The 21,435-nt window shown below is 26.6% G+C and overlaps 2 protein-coding genes across 2 annotated transcripts; both read right to left on the bottom strand.

The window, feature by feature from the left end:
* Positions 1 to 11,632: 11,632 nt before the first annotated feature.
* LOC124925669 (phosphatidylinositol 4-phosphate 5-kinase 2-like) lies at positions 11,633 to 14,834 on the bottom strand. Its single transcript, XM_047465741.1, has 8 exons — positions 13,600 to 14,834; positions 13,350 to 13,514; positions 13,107 to 13,272; positions 12,918 to 13,028; positions 12,655 to 12,848; positions 12,429 to 12,562; positions 12,202 to 12,295; positions 11,633 to 12,105 (listed from the first exon to the last, which is right to left on the bottom strand). Exons 1-8 carry the CDS (start codon positions 14,712 to 14,714, stop codon positions 11,820 to 11,822), a joined length of 2,265 nt encoding a protein of 754 aa, XP_047321697.1. The 5' UTR covers positions 14,715 to 14,834; the 3' UTR covers positions 11,633 to 11,819.
* Positions 14,835 to 19,719: 4,885 nt separating this feature from the next.
* LOC124923960 lies at positions 19,720 to 21,026 on the bottom strand. The gene is made up of 3 exons (XM_047463971.1): positions 20,831 to 21,026; positions 20,349 to 20,417; positions 19,720 to 20,179 (listed from the first exon to the last, which is right to left on the bottom strand). Exons 1-3 carry the CDS (start codon positions 21,002 to 21,004, stop codon positions 20,009 to 20,011), a joined length of 414 nt encoding a protein of 137 aa, XP_047319927.1. The 5' UTR covers positions 21,005 to 21,026; the 3' UTR covers positions 19,720 to 20,008.
* Between the last annotated feature and the right edge of the window lie 409 nt (positions 21,027 to 21,435).

The raw sequence follows: 21,435 nt of genomic DNA, 5'->3' as shown, positions 1-21,435 counted from the left end.
CATTAATTTGAAATTTTAACAATGTTAATTTTAAATATTTTGATATTTTTATTTAAATAATGTAACTTTTATAATATTTTTTTATTGTTTAAAAAAAATATTTTATTTTTAAATAAACTATTTTAATCATATATTCATGATTAAATAATATGGTTAATAAAATATAGATATACAATTAAATATATATAAAGCAACTCTAATTTAGATAATAATTCCTGTCTAAATTAGATTTGCTTTATATATTGAACTTTAAATATTTAAACTGTATATTAGCATGAAAATTAGGTAAGAGTCTATGAGTTATATGTTGTAATTAGTTCATTAATATTAATTCAAAATCTATGTGGATCTTGGTTATTTTAATATGTATAAAAGGTGTTATATAATAGTCTTGAAAAAAATGCAGAGGATATTAAAACATTAAAATTAGCCACATTCAAATCTTATGTGATACTTTTGTCCACTATCAAAGGTAATTTGAATGTATTTTATAAATTTATACAAACTAATATATTATCGTGACAAACTAGAATAATTCAGGCTTATATAATTCGGGCTTATATAGTTATGATAAACTCCTACTCTGCAATCGGCTAGCATTCAAGATTAGATAATTCTTAGGTTTTTGTTAAATAGAATTTTTATAATATTATGAAACTAGAACATTAAAATTAGTAACACCTAAGCCATATACGATACATTTGTCCACTTTCAAAGGTAATTTAGATGTATTTTAAAAATTCATACGAACTTCTACATTATCTTAACAAGCTAGAATAATTTAGGTTTATATAATTCTGACGAACTACTACCCTCAATCGGTTAACATTCAAGATTAGATAATTTTTAGGTTTCTATTAAATATAAATTTTATAATATTAAGAAAAACTAGAACATTATATCAATACATACAGAGTTTAGAAGACACGTGATTTAATGAACTAGAACATTAAGATTAGCCACGCACATGCCCTATGCTATATGTATGCCCACTCCCTAGGTAAATTAGGATGTAATTTTGAAATTCACAAAAACTACAACATTATGTTCAACCACATCATTCACCCTTACAATTGTTAATGCATTATATACTAAAATATCACTAAAAATATATTGTTAATGTATTACTAGATTAATTATTATATACTCATAAGTCATTCAACTAAACTTATTTCTCAAGGTCACTAATCATATAGCATTGAAAAATAAAGTGAATGTTTGAAAAGTTGTGATTGAATAACTAATGTTATAAACATTAACCATCGTTGTGTTCATTGAAGGTTTACTATTAAAATAAATTATTCAAAAAATGGGGATAAATATTATAATATAAACTTAATAACGTTTTTAAAAACATTTTATATCTCTTACAGTGTAACCAATTTTAATCGTAATGTTTCCAACAATGTTGTTTTTCAATATTGAACTTATTCATATCATCAAGTAAATTCACCCATTTTCGTAATTTAATAGATAAAATGTTTCGCAAATCAGATTTTTTTTATGGAAATAGATGAAGTTGAATCTATACTTTATTAATGAGTAAATAAGTAACTCGTTTAGATGAACTTTATTATAATTTGGTTTAGTTACTTTAAATTTAGGAAATTAGCAACTTTAATTTATAACATTTTTAATAAAAACAACTCATTATATTTGACTTTGAAGTATGACTTTAATTAAGTTAATAAAAAAACTTAAATATATATATATATATATATATATATATATATATATATATGTGATTCTTATAAGCAATTAAATTTAGCTATGTTATAAAAGTATGACTTTTTGTAGTTGTTATCAAATAAATATATTTTAATTTTCTATAAAGTGTGATTAATTTTATGGCTATTCAAATTAATTATAATTGGGAATAATTAGTCAACATAATCATATAAATAATGCCTCCCTAAATCTAGATCCAATGAATGAGAAATCAACCAAACAAGGGGACTAAGTAAATCAACTAGTAAGTTTCCTTAATCTCCTCAAAATAAAACAAATCAAGAAAACATACAATTTTTCGTGTTCCATCTTGAAGCAAAAGCATTTTTGGAGATCCAAGAAGCTGCATGCGTCTAGGGTTTCTCAGAGAAAACTTTTGCAGATCCATTTTGACATGCTAGCCACCTCCATATTTATTATATGATGATCATTAGGGTTTCTTCGAGGATGTAACTAAAGTTAAAATAAATTAGAACGCCTTAAATTGAGGTGAGTGACATAAACGATGAACTCGATCTTGATGTATTTAGGAGGTGGACAGAATGCCAAAATGCATCAGCAACATAATCTGTGAGAAACCCATGCAGCAAATTAATATATATAGAGAGAAAGAATATATATATTTCATGAAATTAAGGGTTATAATTTTGAAGTCTTTTTATACTAGCTAATTAATGGGGGATCGGAAGAGAACGGCCCGGCGTGCATGGAAAATGGACTTTTGCTGGAGGCAATGGAACTGAATATTTTGCTTTGTTTGTTTGCATTATCTTTTTTCAAATTTGCTGGCAAAAGTTGGATACAAAGATGGACTGCACTTGTCTCCCACTATAAATTAGACTTTTAATTTTGCTAATGTCAACTGCATCCCTATTCAAATTTCCACCCACATCTTTCATTTCCTACCTTTTGACCTAGTATTTTGATTTCAAAAACAATATTCCTCTTCTATTTTTGTCTCCAATCCTTGGAACTTTTTTGCATCATATATATGTTTTCATTAGTATTCACTAAACTTGTTTACTTCTATATGTTTTCTCTATAATGTAAAACACTCTAGATCTAATTAATTCATGTGCCACTGTGTTTGTGTAGTATTCAAGATGTGGTTATGATGACACTTTGTTTCATTATCAACTCCTAACAATTGAGCCACCACAAACTAATTAAGTCAAAAAGGAACATATGGAGAGAATCTAGAACTCCATCCACGTTTACAATTGGAGGAGGAAACTAGGTTAGATTAAGGAGGACAATTGGACCAAAGTTACTCGTGTTTGACGAGTGACCACATTTTTCTTCACTATTACGAGATGGTTAAAGTTTGGAGTCTATTGTAAACATTATTAAGATTTGGTGGGTGATGTTATAGAAACTAAGTGGAAACATGTATGAGAACGATAAGAATAGTAGAATTGCTTTGATTTTTTTATATATATATATTGATTATCTAGTTGTAATATTGTCTTAGAACTTTCACAACTCAAATCGTCATATTTGTTTCTTACTTTCTCCATTTAACTAAGGTGCACTCAGTTCATTTTGGTTTTCATAGTCTTTCCGTTTTTATCTATTTAGTTCCGATTATTTAACTCATTATATCGTACTCAATCAATAAATTATACTCAATTGTAACAATGAAATCTCTTTTTTTTTAATAAATCATTCAATTATTTCTAAACAACTATTAAAAAAATAACAAGTAATTAACTTCTACTCTTCCATAACAAGTAATTAATTTCAAATATTTTCTAGACCCTTTTTCCTTTATTTTTTTGTTTGTTTGGCTAAAACCCACTTTTTGTGGATTCAGTACATGACAAACAATGATGAACAATATGGTGGAAGGTTAACTTTTAGTATTTTTTTTTGGTAAAATTGTCACTGAGTGGACACGTGGCACACGGTTATTAGTTGGAGAATGTAAATTCTGTATACATATATATGGTGCATTGGATTCTTACAAGCATTAAGGACTTAGTTAGTGAAGGCTGCATTTCTTCCCTAATAGCGATGGTTCATCCTTTCTCCATTTATCACTGTTTTTTAATGTAACTTTCCTTTTCTATATTTATAAATCTTTATTATTTATTTTAAAATGTCAATTGGTCTTGTTGATTCTGGTTCACTGTCCATCTCATGCAAGTTCTCATGGGATGAGTTTATGAAACTGTATTAGGGATAATTGACCTTATTTTAGAGATTTATGATAACAGTTTCAAACTAAGAAGTTTTTTTAAGTAGAAATTGAGTTTGAAATTTATGTTATCTTAAGGCCATCTCCAACCGGACGCCAAACGCAAACGCAAATTCTGCTCCAACTGGACGCCAAACGCAATCCCAAGAATTCACACTCTCTAAAAAAAAACATATACGCAGTAACACTATTCATTTACACCATTTTTGGTCATTTAAAAAAAAATGACCCTCAGACTTTTTTTTATTTTTTTTAATGACTTTTAATTTCTATTCATATAAATTAATTCTTAAACTTATATTTTTTATTTTTAAGATGGAAAATTATAATATTTTTTAAATGTATTATTAAATTTATTATACTTAAAATTTTATCTAATTTATTTTATATTTTTACTTTATATTTGATAATTTAAATTTTATAAATTATAAAATTTTAATTATAAATTATACAAATAAACATAGAAAATACTTAATATGTTTGTTTTAATATAATATGTTTGTTTATTTAAATGTATTATTGAATTATTTTGTTGTTTATGAATTATTGATATATATACTTAATTTTATTTTAATATTATTAAATGAATGGAAAAAAATTGGGATTAAATATGTAAAATTGATAAATATATAAATAATATTAATAAGGTTAAAAAGTTAGTGTAAGAAAGGAATATTTTAAATTTTGGGTTTAAAAATGGGTTTTTGAGTTGGAGATGAATTACTGTTTGATGTGACGTTTACTGCATTTTGAGTTTGAGAATGGGTTTGTAAGTTGGAGATGGACTTATGTAAGTTTATATTGTGGGGTGTTTGGTATGCGGTACTAGTGTAATTTAGGTATAAGTTGTAAGGAGTATAAATTGTAAAGAGGTATTAGAAAATATAAATTATATAGGTTATTAGTGTTTGACATGAGAGTATAAAATAATAAGTTTTATTATTTTGTGTTTGGTTTGTAGTATAAAAAAGTAGTCAAAGGTGCCAGACTATTTTACCCTTATATTTATATAAATTATTTTTAATTATTATTTTAAAGGCAAATTATCTGGACGACCTTCCGTTTATTTTGATTGCTTACTTTTAACCTTCAAATTATTTTTTAAAACAAGTTGTCCCCCAAACTTTTAGAAATAGTCCATCCGTCCATTTTTTTTTGTTATGTGTAACGTCTCTAACTAAAAGCCCTTTCACTATTCTGATCGTTGAATTTTAACCTTTGAATTATTTGTTTACATTAATCGCTCTAAAACTATCAAAATGTTCACTCAGGACTCTTTTGTATATATATTTTTATGGAGGATGTGTAATATATTTTACAAATATAATATGAATTTATATTATTTTATTGCCAAATTGGTAGATAATTTACTTTATTATAATTTATCCATCTTTGTTGGCTTTATTGAGTAATATCAAATAAGATAAAAAAAAAAAAACTGTCAAAATGGTCCTTGATAACTTTTTTTTTTAAGTTTGAGGGTCATTAGTGACATTTTCTTTATTTTTTATTGTTTTAAAAAATAATTTGAAGGCACAAATTACATGTTTTATTTGTAAAATAGATTACACGTTCGTAACAAAATATAAAAAAAGTCAAGAATTAATATTTTTGATAATTTATAGGTGATTAGTGTAAACAAATTATTTAAAAGTTAGAAATTAATAATTTTTAAGTGATTAGTCTAAACAAATTATTTAAAAGTTAGAAATCAATAATTAAAATAGTTAAAGAGTCAAAAGTTAATGATTAGAATAGTAATAATTTTGGTGACCCTTTTTTAAAGTTTGAGAGTCAATTTGTTTAAAAAAATAATTTAAAAGCTAAAAATAAGTGATAAAAAGTAATTGGAGTGTCAATCAAATACTTTCCTTTATTTTAATATTTATCTATAGGTAGTTTGTATTATTAATCATATTAAAATTATTATATTTATTTTAAGTGTAGTTTGTATTATTAATTATATTAAAATTAATAAATATATATATATATATATTTATTATATAAATATATTTTTAAAATATATCTTAAGGTTTATATTATTTTATATATAATTTCATTTAACCTTTATAATTATATAAATATTTATAAATAATTAATACTATCACCAATAACACAATCACACAAAAATAATAAAACAAACACAATATTAATTTTTGAAAAAATTAATAAAATAAACTCAGTATATTTTTTTTAAGATAAGCAAAGAAGAAAAAAGAAAATATTTAAGAAGATGAAACAAAGAAGATGAAATGGCCAAAAAAGTTAAAGAAGAATAGGGTTTTATGGGAAACATAAGTATAAAAATGAAGAGAAATGATGAGGAGATGAATCACACGCCACAATCTGAATTAAGAGAAATTTTTCTCTCTCATTCTCCCTTTCAAATTATATATACAGTTAATTTGTTAATTAGGATTAGGTTAGGAATTGTGGGCTTGTTTAGGTATATTATTTTAATTAAATTTAAAACAATTTACCATATTTCTTATTTTTAATTTTCTTTTATAACATTTAAAATATTAAATGTGATCATATGATCTCTTACGTAAGTCCATTTTCTTTTATCATTTTTATGGGCTCCTCTTTTCCAATCCCAACCATATGGATCAAAGTGAGCCCAATTCAAAAGGACTATATCCATTGGGCCCTAAGTCGAGTAAAAATGACCAAAAATATTTCCCAGTTGTTATTTGTACTTTTTCCAATCATTTTTTAATATTTAATATATTAGCATGATCTCTATACTCTTAATATATTTACAATAAAATTGAAATGAAATTTCATGATCCCACATTCTAATTGGATAGGATTGATAAATGAATAAAACTCATTTAAAATTCTAAACCATTTAAGAGGTGGAAAGTGTAAATGTACTTAGGTGAGAAAAAAGAAACAAATAAAAACAAAATATCTAAGGTATAATAGTTTTGTTTAAAAATATAAAGGTCTCGGTTCAAGTTAAAATGAAAACACGATGGTAAAAAGCGTGCTAACTAGTTTCCAAAATTTAGAAAATAAAATTAAAACAAATTATATAAAAAATGAACAATCTAGTAACACAAAGTTGTTTTGATTTCTTTTATAACTTTCATATATATATAATATTCATTCTCAACAAAAACAATAATTTACTAAAAATACCCTAAATAAAAGCTTTATATAAAACATATACAAGTCATATTCATATTAAAAATAATATTTTCAAAACATAAATAAAATTATTTATGATAAGCACAATAATTGAGATGGGTACCCTCTCATGCCCACAACACTAATTAATATATAGTTGTTTCATTTCATAAATGCCTCAAAAAAGCTAGACACCAAATTGTTTATTTTATTTTTTTGCTACAAATTAAACTAGACATCAAATCTTCCCCCATTTAACCACTTCAAGGCTCAGGGCCAGGGCCAGGGGTCCATCTTTTCATTTATAGCCCAGTCCCCATTATGCCACACTGTCCCCTATGAAAATAACTCAATTATTTTTCAAGAAGATAGGTCTTAATTATGTGTCGGACTATTTTTCTTTAGGTTAAAAATAAATATTTTCATCTAATACGGAACTAGCTTGACACTCCACAACTATATTTCCCGTTTTAACTCTAAATGTTTAGAGTTAAATCCGTGATATTTTGATCTCTTAAGTCGATTCTTATCCCTGTATTAACTTAGTGGGTTAATGATAAAAAAAATCTAACTAATTGAGTTAGAAAGTTGCTGGTTGAAGTCAGTTTAGTTCAATTTGTTCATATTATATTTAGATTGTAAAATGATGTAAGTTGAATACTTATTGCATTTTAAGAAACAAACATGTATTTTTATTATTGAGTTATGCTGTAATATTGAAATAACACTAGGTTGATTTGTTTTCAATATTAGTGTATGTTGGATTCAATTTTATGAACAGTTCTAATATTGATTTGTTTTCAATATTAGTTTAATTTATTCAATTTATAGCTCTAATTATGAACAGTTCTTAATTAATGTACTTTTAACATTGGGATTATTTTATGTTATATATTTTGGACTCAGCTTTACTTTTTGGCATCTCCAAGAATTAAAGTTTTCTGTTAATTGAGACTATTTTTTGAACTTATGGAAAAGTGGGAGAATTCAAATACATGCATGTGCTAAGAAACTTTTAAAGAAAAATAAATACCATTAGATAGATTAAAAAAAAAGATGAAATAGCTTGAATCAAACATATCTTAATATAAAATTTTAATTATGTTTCCAATTCATATCTCTCAAATGGCATTGCAAGTTTTGAGTAATTAGAGTTCAAATTTAATCTAAGACTAATTTAATTAACCTTATAAATTAATATCCAAAAAGTACAAAAAAGAAGAAATATATATAAAGCTAATTCCCTCCACTTGACATTAATCATCTTAATGAGTACACTTCAATGGGATATAATTAATTAATTTGGGTTTACCTTTTTTAAAGTTGCCTTAGGGTTATTTTCCATCTTTTGGTTATGATTATATAGAACTTGTTTGATCTTGGTTTTTCTCTATTGGGATTTATAAGTTTTTTTTTAAAAAAAAGTTATTTCATATAAAAGTTGGGTTTTTTGAAATTTTTTAAGGATGAATTACTAAAATATGTTTTTTTTTTTTTATTTAGAGTTTTCTTAGTGAAAATTAAATATAAGATAAATGATATATTAGACAAAACTTTTTTGAGTTGAGCTACCTTCAATGAGAATAATTTAAATGATATTAATGTGATAGATTTTAAAAAAAAAAAAAAAAATTTACAAAATCTAGAATTTACATAATTTTTCAAAATTATTAGCCCAAAAATTGTATATTTAAAAAAAAATGGTGATGTGATATTTAAGAGACACAATTAATGTGTCACATTTATTTAGTAGTGGGGAGACAATTAATTTAATTTTCCTCACTCTTTGTAATAACTATATAGTTTTATGTCATTTTCCACATGGCTGGATATCCAACTTGTATATGTATAGTTTACTTCAATTCAATTAAATCATTGCCGTAGTTAATATTTATTTCAGTTTATTCATTAAATGTTAAAATATTTTGAGTTAATTTATACTTATATCAAACTAGTAATAACTCACCAGAATAATTTATATATATATTTTATAAAAATATTAAAAGTTTCATATTCTATTTTTACTAATAAAAATATGCTGAGTCATGTTATTCTGTTTTAGAAAATAAACCTAAACTTATTCAGAAATGTTATTTTTTCAAACAAATAATTTAATTTATGGTTATTAGCCAAACAAGTAAATAGAAAAACTAGTTAGATTGAGACGTGTAACACATTTATATAAAAGCAACTTCAAAAGGTAGCTACTTTCATTTACTGTTATTTTTTAAGTTCATTTATTAAATAACTTTTCTTTTTGTCATTTATGGTAAGATTTTTCTTATTTTAAATCAATCTTAAAAAATCATAGATTTCAGTATGTATTTTTAACTAATTAATATCACGTTAATCAATTAATTAACTAAAATATTAAAAAAATATACTTTTATTATATATTAATATATTTTTAAAAAATATTCAAAAAATCCAATTTTTAAAACTTTTTACCAAACAAGTTTATTCAAATAAATCCAATTCTAACCAGCCTTTAAAGCTTATTTGATCTTGGTTTTATTTTGGGTTTTGAATAAAAAATTTGTTTGACTTAATTAAAAAATTTAATGTTTAATAATTATTCTACCATTTAAATAGATGAGATAAGAAAATAATTTATAGTATATTATATAGAAAATTTTTATTTTGATATTTGAATTGATAAAATAATTAGTGAAATAAATGATATGAAAAAAGAAAATATTAGATTTTAAATAATAATAAAAAAACTAATATCAAACAAGCTTTTAGTGATAAAAAAATAATTACTGAAAGACAGAAAGATCAGTCCTAGATCTGCTGCTGCCTAATGTGGAGAATGGACAGGAAGACCATAGAATAATTAGGTTTTGTTTGTTTCAATTTTTTATTTTTTTTGAAAAAATAATTTCTGAAATGATGTTATTTTTTTAGATATTATATCTTCTTAATAATTATTGCCATTCGAAATGGATTAGTGTAGGATTTATACTAATTATTTACACTACATGTTTATATAAATTGCTTTTAAAATAGCAAATATAATTAAGGCAAAATCAAACAAACTCTTATCCTTGAGCAGTTGAGCCCACACTCAATTCTTTTTAACTTTTTTGACCAAACTCTATAGTTAAATTCGAATGAATTCGATTTATTTAAATAGTTTTAAAAAAATGAATTTAAAATTTTGTTTATTTTAATTATTTAATCACTTGATTGACTGATTAATTAATTAAAATATTAAAACAAATAATTACTTGAATTTTATAATATTTTAATTTTAAATATAAAAAAATATTATAATATTTTTTTTAATTAACTTATTTATTTTGTTATTAGACGGTGTAATTTACAATTTTTCTTAACTAATCTAAAAATATTTTAAATGATAATAATTTTTTTTTCCAAAACATCTAATAAAAGTATCACATAACTAATAAGTAATATCAAACAAGTTCAAAGATTATTAAAGTATTTATGTGTAATAAAAAATATAAGATATTTTAGTAGATAATTTAATTGATATAATTAAAAAGATTATGATTTAGTTTTAAAATTAATTAAATAATTCAATCCTAACAATACTTAATGACTTTTTTCAACTTGATTTATTTAAATAACTAATGTGTTAATTCTCAAATTTAGTTAACCCTTTCAATCCAAGAAATGACGTGTTAAAAAAATAATATATTATACCAAAATTCAAATTTATTGAGGAAAATAAACAGTTTAAATTGGGTGATGCCCTATTATATATGTTATACTCTTTCAAGAACTTACAAATAATTTTATAAACTAATTTTAATGAATGTTGAAATTAATCAAACAAAAAATAATTATAAAACCTCAATATAATAATAATTTCAAAAAAATAACTTTAATTAATATACTTGTAGTGCAAAATCATATTAATTCGATTATTTAATGAAATATTTTTCAAACTAAATTGAATCGGTATAAACGGTTGGTCAGTTTGCAAACCCTTTATAGTTTTGTCTTAGATATATAATTTAATATAATTTTTATTGTTGTGAGTGGAAAGAAAAGAAAAACAGGCATGAATTTGAAATCGTGAAAGATAGAAAGAAAAAAGTGAAAAAAAAAAATAAAGAAACAAAAAACCACAAAAGAGCATCTCACCGCAATTTAATGAACTTTCTCTCCTTTTTATGTTTTTTTTTTCAACTGCTCCTTAAAAAAAAACACTCCCATTCCTACTACTTTATTTATTTTTAAATTCCATTTATTTTTGCATGGAATAATTTGTGCATATCATTATTTTAATTGATAGTAGAAAAACAAAATTTGCAAGTCATGGCAATAAATAAAGAAAAAACATCATTTTTTAAAACAATATTTTGACTTATAAAATATTACAAATTTATTATAATTCATTTTTAGATGAGACTATTTTGGGTTAGAAAATCCAATTAATATTATTATAATGTAAAGTTATTTTTATCTATTTTATAAAATTATAACTTCACAAAAAAAAAATATTCAAAATTTTTAAGAAATGTTTAAAATTCATATTTTATTTAAAAAATTCAAACAAACCAACATTACAAAATCAATTATTTACTTGATAAAAACATTAAAACATTTCAATAATCTCTCACATGTCACAAAATTCCCCAATCCTTTAAAAAAAGGTAATTCCTCTATATACAATTAATTTAATTCCAAATCCCACTATCTATATTTTTGAATTCTTAATCCCAAAAAAGAAACACTAATGTAATCAAAATCCACCCTTTTCTCACATGGGAAACAAATGTATGTACATTATTCATCTATCTTCTTTAAAGATTCTTAAGATGAAATCTCGGAATCTCTTAGAATAATGTTTTGGATCGACGGCTGATATAGAGGCTGGATTGGCTTGCAGCGATTTATAAGCATGTTCGAGCTTCTTGGTTATGTCGTAATCCTGCAATATGTCGATTATACCAAAGTAGAGTACTACTTTGTATGTTCGACCCCTAGATGATGATAACGAACCGTCAAAATCACTTCTCCGATCCACTCCTTCCGCCCTTGCAGGCATGTTTACTCCTAATCTCATAACTGGCTTCCTAATTCGAAACAAAAACAACCAAACGATTTAGATGAAAAACTGTCAATAAATTTTCATAAACTATTCCCTATCAATTGTGTATTATTATTATTACCTGCCAGATAAGAATCGATCCATGCCTTGTAGCTCTGCTTCAAGAAAACGACAGCCACGCATGAACTTCTCCTTTTGATACGAACCGTTTTTCCCTAAAAGAAACCAATATTGTTGTCATTCTTGTTGTTGTCTTAACTAAATTCTCATCCTTTTGGAAAGAAAACATTTTTTGGATCTGATGAGAAATTTTAAGACGTGTTTTCAAATTTGCTCATTACTACTTACCAACTCGAGGAATAAAGGGCGAGAGACCTATTTTGTCGGCCATATTATCATCATTTTGGAAGTGAATACCAACCAAGAGACTGTAATCCATTATTCTCGAGGTTTCCAAGAATTCACAATCTCGATCAATTTGCCTAAAGAGGAAGTGAATAACCATATATAATTCATTAGAGTGAATGTCACATTGCATTGTGTGATTAGTGAAAGTATGTTGAAGATTTCTTACTCAATAAGTGCTTGGAACCAAATCTTGTCAAGGTGAAATACAAAATCGAGATCAAGATCTTTAAGTATGGTGGTTTCGTCAATCTCTTCTTTCGATTTGTTTGCTGTCCGCCCAAAGGATGACCCTTTAAGGTCAAATCGCCTGTGTATTCGATAGTCCGAGCAAAAGAAGTTACCCATAACCACAAACCGTGTCTGCAAGAAAATGATAGGTTAATTTCTATAACCAAGTTTAGTTTGACAATATGGTTCGATTTGTCTTACCTTGACTCGACCAACTGGTTTTACACAATGGACACCGAAGAATTTAGTGACTAGGGTATTCTCGTATCGACAGACATGCTGATAATAACTTGGTAACATCTTAATAAGCACCTGAGTTTGAACAAGAGGATTCTCAATTCAACATATCTATGTTGAATTGATGATGATCATAGATAGAAGAAAACTAACCTTTACTTCAGATTTCTTCACAGTTTTAATCATGAACCTATCATCTTGTGTCAAATAGAAGAAGCTTCCACTCTTCCCTGGAGATGAAAGTTCTCTCAGTGCGTCATTTCCACAAACAGCTTGCGTGTAATCGTCGGGATTCACTTGGAATAGCTCCCTTAAATGTCTGTTCATCATCCAATCCAATCCAATTTAGAAGAAGAATCATCAACCAATTTAGAGATTCAATCATATATAATATACCTGAAGACCATTGGGCAATAATCTTTCCATCGGAATTCGCCAGACTGATGAGGAAGTGTAACCTCCGATCCTTCACGAGGAAACTTAGTCCAGAACTTCTTTTTCGGATCAAAATCACTTAGTTTCAGATCTCGATCAATGGAGGTAAGTTTACTAACTGAATGCCTAATTATGTTTCAGTTGATTAGTCATCATCTTGCTCATAAAACCTAGTGAGATTGAACATAGAAGAAGAAGAAGAACAGATTACCTGATACCGAGTTGAAGATTGAGCATCAATGAGTAGCTCTTATGGCCTTCTGATATCATCTGCCCAGGCTTCTTAACCTCTCCTCCATCGAAGCAACATGAACTTGGACGAAACTGGCGGAAACCGCTGTAGAACATAGACGCCTCCACATTATCAACTATATCGCAGGTTATATCTCCTGCTTCTCCATCTGATTCCCATATACAAATTTTCCTGAAATTCCTCCATGTACAGCTTCCTCTAGATCCTTCCACAGACGACGATGATCTCTTCTTCGTCGCCATCGAAGGTTCAGCCATCATCCTTACTGATGGCACCGAGATCTTACCACATTTATTAACACTATTGCCTTTCCATTCCCTGTCCTTGCTCCATGAACCGTTATAGCAGCTCCCGTCCGGCCAGGTAAACACGCCGCTCCCTTTAGGAACACCGTTCTCCCAACTTCCGTCATATCGGTTTCCGTTTCCCCAAATCAATGTTCCTCTTCCATTGATAATGCCTCCACGCCAATCGCCTACGTATTCGTTACCGTTCTTCCAAACGTACCGTCCATGGCCATCCTGTAGATTACGCCGCCACGAACCGTCGTAAAATTCACCGTTAGTGTAACGCTTGACTCCATGTCCTTGCTTATGATCTGCTGACCAGAAACCGATGTACGAATCGCCGTTAGATCCAACAAATGTTCCGAATCCATCCATTCTCCCAGCCTTAAACTCGCCTTCAAAAGTAGCGCCGGACGGCCATGAGAACTTTCCTTTACCGTTAGCTTTCCCTCTCTTCCAGTCTCCTTCGTATAAACATCCGTCCTTCCAGAGATACTTACCTAATCCTTGAGGCACGTTTCCTGAGAAGCTCCCGATGTACAGATCTCCGTTCGGGAGGAACTTCTCCACAACGGAGGTGGCGGAGGAATCGTTGACGGCGATGATTGGAGTGACTCGCCGTGTTCCGGCCTGTGAACGAGAACGTCCGACGACGGTTATAGAATCTCTTTCCATGTAGATAACTCTTTCCTTCTCTTCTTCTTCTTCGACTTCTTCTTTTTGTTGCTGAGAGGTCTTCATCTTCTTCATATTGATATTGTTCTCCTGATCAAAAAACAAATGCATTTTCCGAAGCTAAGCCGGACATTCAGACCTAGAATGCGTCTTTCTCTCTCTATCTATCTGAAACTAGTGAGTCGTACAATTGCGTTTCTCTCTCTGAGAGAGCTTGAGAATAGAGATGCTGCTGCCATGCTAGAGAGAGAATGTGAAAAGTGAAGAAGAAAAATATACAGAGAAAGTTAAAGGAGGAAGAAAGGGAGTAATAGACAATAATGCCCCTCCACGTTTCTATGGAGAAAAAGGTGAAATTTTATTTAACTTTTGTTAATAATAATATTATATTAATTTTCATATCAACATAATAATTTAATGGCATCATTATACATCTTTGAGAGGAACACAATAATTCTTACTTATATGAATACCTTGTTAATTTATATATATATATATATATATATATATATATTTTCAATTAATGCTCTTACAATTATTAAATTTGGAAAGAATTTGTATATTATATTTAATCTTTAACTCTGTTAGGTTAACTCGAATGAAAAGAGTAAATCTTAAAAATAAAGGTTATGATTCGTATTTTTACTTAGAACGCTTTAATTTAAAAATATGTTATATAGTAAGAAATGCTAGCATCTTTTTTTTAAAATATTATTCATAAAATATAAAAACACAACGAAATAAAATATGACACAAAGAGAAATAACGATAGTATACACAATAAAAAATATAGCATGCACTGAAATCTTAAAAATGAGATGAACTCTGTAACCGACTTCATGGACTTTTCATAACGAAATAAATAATATCATAATAATTACATTATTAATTAAAAGTATAGATCAAATACATGAATTGAAAAATACACTAATTTCTCTCCAACTAAATAATTTATAAAAAAATAATAATAAAAAAAAAATAATAACTCAATTCTTCAGACCGGACATATATATTGGCTTGATTCAGATTTCCCAAAATTACTAAAGACGAATGCATGTTCGTTAAAAAAATCTTTAAAATTAATATTATTGATTTGATTTCAATTTATATATATGAAATAATAAAATACTAACTATAACCTAAAACAATTTTAAATAAATTCATTTCAATTTTTGCTTGGATTATAAATAAGAATCACAATATTAATTCAACGTGATGAGACTTAGTCAAATCGAATCAGGTTTCCTTTGTTTGATCCGACATATTGTCTTGAATGGATGGGCTAGTTTGATTATATTTATTCACAACTATTTATTATACTTAATGTTGGTAGTTAATGTTGATAGTCTTCAAAAGTGAAAATCATGTTAATAGATAAATGTTAATTTATATATTAATAAATAAATAAAATATAAAATTAGTGTAGGTTATATTTGATATTGCTTAATTGTTTATTTATTTTTTTATTATTTCAAATTATTCAGTTTATTCGTTAAAATCACAAATATATATATATATATATTTGTTTATTCACTAAAATTTATGTAACAATTTATTAACTCAAAATATATATTTTTAAGTAAGATTGATTCGGTTTATACTTAACTTATTTGTTTCAGTTTATTTTCTTGATACATTTGATATAATTCAACTTACATTTAAACTTATTTGTTCCAATTTATTCGGTTAGAAAAAAAAGGCGTCAGAGAGACAAATGTGTCTAATTATAATTTTTTACGTTAGTTGATTACGCAAAACTACTGCAGTAAGTTATTACATAAACGATAAACACTTAAAATTAAACGTTGAATCAAACCCACTCTAAATTTATATCAAACAAATTCATATACCAAACTCAAAAATATGTGTAGTAATATTTTTTTTAGTGAACAATAAGATGATACTAATGACAAATATATAGAATATGGAAAATTTTAAAAAATTAGGGTACTTTGGTAAATATATTAATCTTATTTACTAATGACTAGTAACAAAGTGCGGGTTTAATGTGTTGTAATCATTGCTCATAAGATTAATTAATTATGATTATGAGTAATATGACATCTCTTTTCTCCAAAAATATAATCCCAAGATCTAGTCTTAAATTATTTTTCTTATTCAATCCAACTTATTCAATAAAAATATACATTTTATAATATTATGCTTATGGTGTGTTTTGAATCAGTTTCCATAACATTTTGTCAACTTTTTTCTTTTTAAAAAAATATAAAAATGGCTGTAAAGTGAAAAAAAAGCATATATTTTTAGACAATTTTTTTTTTTTTAGCATAGGAGGGTGTTGTTTTATTTTCACACTCATATTTGAGTTTGTGCTATGTTTTGTTCGGTGCTGACACCTCAAAATTTTCATCTTAGATTTGTGTGATCAGAATAATACTCACAATCATCGGTGAATCGTTTACTTCTCACACCATATGAAGTATTTTTTTACATATTTTTAAGAATGAGCTATTTGATTTGATCTTTTATATAGGTACAAATTTCTCACTTTTTCATATATATATATATATATATATAATCAATTATCATTTTTCTAGCGGTGTCTATCAAACCTCCACGACTAATAATAATTTAAGTGCAGAATATTTAATAGAGATTCTTCGCACACAATTTAATGATTCACTCGGGTTACTTTAAGTCAACACTCATCATTTATATATAAACTCTCAGTTTGTAAATAGAGTGACCCTCAACAAAATTGTATAATTTTTTTATCTTATATATTGATAATTTTAATTTTGTAAATGGTTCGTATAATTTAATATCTAATTTATTAATTGTTTGTACTGATTTTATAAATTTCATTTTGTATTATTTAATAATTATTTTTTTTATATGTAATTCCCAATTGAATTAAATAAGAAATAATTTCTTATAAAAAAATCCAATTATTTATTACAAATCATTGTCTTAATTATTTTTAATTTTATTTACTCACATTCATTGTCTATAAAAGAACAAACTATCCATGAACTTTAGCTGATACACAAACAAATGTACACATAATATTAGTATAAAAGTGACAAAGTACCAACTATTATTACCAAAAGATAGCAAGGTTTAAACTAAATCGTTACAGTATCAGTGAGGGTAGAAAATGATAAAATATTATTTTTTTATATATTTTCTATTATTTTAATAATTAAATTATTATTGATTTACTTTTAATAAAATTATATATCATATAAAATAAATAATTATATTAATATCAACCCTGCGTTTAAGTAAGGAATAATTTATAAATTAAACAAGTACAACATAACACATGCTATAAAATAGACCTACCTTTTACTTAAATATTATATATATATATGAGATTATTGTATATTATAATTGTTTACTTTATAAATCAAAGAATTCTTTAAACTAATATTAGAATTTTCAGTTTAAGATAGAGTCATATTGAGGATTAATTTAAAATATTTATTTATTTTGTGGTGGTAATCTCTATATATACAAAATGATGCTTAATTTCAAAAAGTGTCTGAATTGTCGGGTCGAGAGTTGTGGTTAATTTGAATATATATTTATATATATATATATATATATGAGAGTAAACAGATACTTATGTCGGATTGTGGGTTGACCCGCCCATAAACTTAAAACGGTTAAAAGTAAAATAAAAAATGTTATTATATGTATGTTTTGAATTTGCCACGACTTGAGAAAACCTAAGGGTTTGTCCAATGAGAGAATGTCGGTTTGAATAACGCAAACATTGATGAGAAAACTTAAAGATTCGTCCATAAAGGAAATGTGGGCTGGAGTAACACAAACCTTTGTGATAAAAATCTAAGGGTTTATACCTAAAGGTGTAATCGAATGTTTATAAATGCACCATTGAATTTGGTTATTAAATAATCAAAATTATTATAGATATAAAAAATATAAAACTTAAATAATTAGTTATATGATTTTTTAAATATTATTATTTTTAAATAAGTATATAATAATAAGTAATATTCTAAAAAAAAATAGGACTTTATATTTAATTGATAATTTGATTCAAAATTTAATGTTTGAAGATTTGTTTTTATTTATATTATTTTTATTTTCACTTAGTGAATGTTTATAATTTATATAATTTTAGGTAGATTTAAAAAAATATAAAATAAGTAAATAAATGTAAATTTGTCATATTTTTTAATAATTAGATAAATAATAATATTAAATTATAAAGTCACACTTATATATTCTGCACTAGCTAAAATGCTAGTTATATTCATGGTATGGTAATTTTTTTCTCACTATTATTATTAATGTTGACAATAATAGTATAATATATTTATTCGATATGTTACTAAATTCGTTTTTTTTTTTTTTAAAAAAAATGATAAAACTAATTTCATTGATTTATTTAATTGCTAAAATCAAATTCTTAAAAAATATCATACTAATATTTTCATTGAAATTAAAATTAATTAGAATAATGTACTATTATTAAAAAAAATTAAATAACACCATTCATAATATTTTATTATTTATATTTAAATTAATAAATGATATAACTAATGTTTTATTTTCTCAACATAAAGACTATTCAATGCATCATATATACAGATCAGCTTAATATCTATTATGTGAGACTCTTTCCATTTGAAATACTCAAATTGCAATATGAAATACTCAAATAAACAACTTACCATTATTACCCTAAGTACAACTTAAGGTATTTTAAGTCCATACAGTTTTTTTTTTTATATATATATGAATACATATTGAGTGAAATGTGTTTATTCAACTTTTATGTAAATGCATATTGAGTGAGATTTGCTTAAACATTTGAATTGGAATTTGATTTATTTGAGTTCTTCATACAACAATCCAGATTGATTAAACCACTATATTTTTAGAAACACCAATCATGATGGAGTGAAATCGACAACTACCAAAATGTGACAATCCAAAGGGTTGCTGTCGAAAAGGATCGATCTTGATGGAAACTCCATCATTGGTGTCAGTATCCTAAACCCATAAACCCGCTGTCAGTGATGCACCTAAAAATTGAAACCAACTTAAGAGATCCACAAAATGCTATCAAAATATACAAAATGATGTGAAGAAGTGAAGAATCCACGATGGTGAAAAGTTGATGATAAAAACAATTGGTATAGAAGACACTACTACAACTTCAAGTCTAAATAATAGGTAATCTTGTATGTTAACTTGTATCAATCAATTCTCAAGTTTCTCCTAAAGTTTCGATAATGCTTCATGTACTAGCAAATTAATCCCTAACTAACTTTAGATTAAATAAAGATGACAGACTAGCAAGTCTCAAAACGTTCTGATTTAAATGGGAGATCGTACTCCTCCTCCTCCGGGGGGGGGAATAAACCCTAATTGAAAAGAAAGAAAGAAAGAAAATGACATACTTTGGACAATCATTCTTCCCCCTTTTGGTTAAGGGAGGTGTGGATAGATTTGGCTGATGCTATGGTAGAATCACTTCTCTTCACAACTTTCTCCAGCTCTTCAATCTTCTCTGCCACTACTTCTGCATGTGTGTCTGTTAATTGCACCAATTTGTTTGCACTTTCTAAAGCCACGCACAGCTAAAGCCAGAAAAAACATAGACCAGAGTGAGAATCCAATCGATGGCTGAAACTTCTCAATCAATGATGAGGACATGCTTCCGAAAGAACAATTGTATTCCCTTGGAAACACGAAAACAACTGAAAAATGTAAAACAAATAATGAAATAGGAGACCATTTAATCATCACCTTGAGAGTGGAAGCTGTCCAAGAATGATCGGTACCAGCAAACACCTCATTCAGCTTATTGTAATTCTCCTGAATCAAGTTCATAATAATATTTGTAAATATCAATTGAAACAACTTAAGCTGTAATCAAACTGTTATGTTTTTTAAATTGACAAGTGAACAAGCTCGTTGCAGGTCTTAAAGAAGTTAAAGAGAGAATTGATAATCTTCAAATTGTTGTGATGATGTCTTTTCAAGATATGGAATATCTAATTTCAATCAATCAGATCAGATCAAATCAAATCATATTAATGAATATTATTAGTCGAAGCTTAAAGTTTCAAAAACCTGGCTATATTAATTAGCAGATCCACATTTCTAGCCTAGTCAAGCCAAATCAACAAAAATTGAAGCTAGATCACTTACAATTTTGTTGTCAAAATGATAAAACAATTATATGGCGATGCAAAAGTAAAGAGAAAGAGAAAGAGAGAGATGCGGACCTGAAAGAGTGTGGATAGGTGAGAGGGATGTAGATTGAGAGTGTCGGCAGAGAGAGTTGGAGAAGAAGAGGAAGAGGAAGAAGAAGGAGAGAAAGGTGAATCATCGGCGCCTTCTCCGACGTCATTCAGCAGATCGCCGATACACAGAAGCGGACCTCCTACTCCCTTCATCATCTTCTTAATTTGATTCTTTCCGAGGGAAATTTGAGGAAGTGACACACAAGAGGGCCTAATTACATATGATATGGGCCATAATTTTAACAGCGCTGGTATTTTTTTTATTTTTATTTTTTTTTTTTTTACGAAAATGTCCCTATTACGTCACGCACCTCAGGTTGCGTGACGTAATTTTTTATTTTTTAAAAAATTTTAATTATGAAAATTTTTGAACGAAAATGCTCCAGTTGTGTTACGCAATCGCGTCACGCAACTTCAGTTGCGTCACGCAACTTCAGTTGCGTCACGCAACCGCGAGACGAAAAAAATAAAAAATTGAAATCGGTTGCGTTACGCAAAAGTATAATTGTCATTAAAAAAAAAGGGTCACCAGCACTATTAAAATTATGGACCCGCACCATCTGTAATTAGGCCCCTCTTGAGGGTCA

Source organism: Impatiens glandulifera, chromosome 2 (genome assembly GCF_907164915.1).
Source record: "Impatiens glandulifera chromosome 2, dImpGla2.1, whole genome shotgun sequence".
In the NCBI taxonomy this organism is placed as follows: domain Eukaryota; kingdom Viridiplantae; phylum Streptophyta; class Magnoliopsida; order Ericales; family Balsaminaceae; genus Impatiens; species Impatiens glandulifera.
This window is presented reverse-complemented; position numbering and strand designations above follow the sequence as displayed.

Excerpts from the sequence above, each read along its gene's own strand:
- LOC124925669 (XM_047465741.1), bottom strand. The coding sequence starts at position 14,714 with ATGCATTTGTTTTTTGATCAGGAGAACAATATCAATATGAAGAAGATG. Across the intron at positions 13,515-13,599 it reads AATCTTCAACTCGGTATCAG|GCATTCAGTTAGTAAACTTA; the intron begins GTAATCTGTTCT and ends AAACATAATTAG. Across the intron at positions 12,849-12,917 it reads AACCAGTTGGTCGAGTCAAG|ACACGGTTTGTGGTTATGGG; the intron begins GTAAGACAAATC and ends ATTTTCTTGCAG.
- LOC124923960 (XM_047463971.1), bottom strand. The coding sequence starts at position 21,004 with ATGATGAAGGGAGTAGGAGGTCCGCTTCTGTGTATCGGCGATCTGCTG. Across the intron at positions 20,418-20,830 it reads ACCTATCCACACTCTTTCAG|GAGAATTACAATAAGCTGAA; the intron begins GTCCGCATCTCT and ends AACTTGATTCAG. Across the intron at positions 20,180-20,348 it reads GGACAGCTTCCACTCTCAAG|CTGTGCGTGGCTTTAGAAAG; the intron begins GTGATGATTAAA and ends TTCTGGCTTTAG.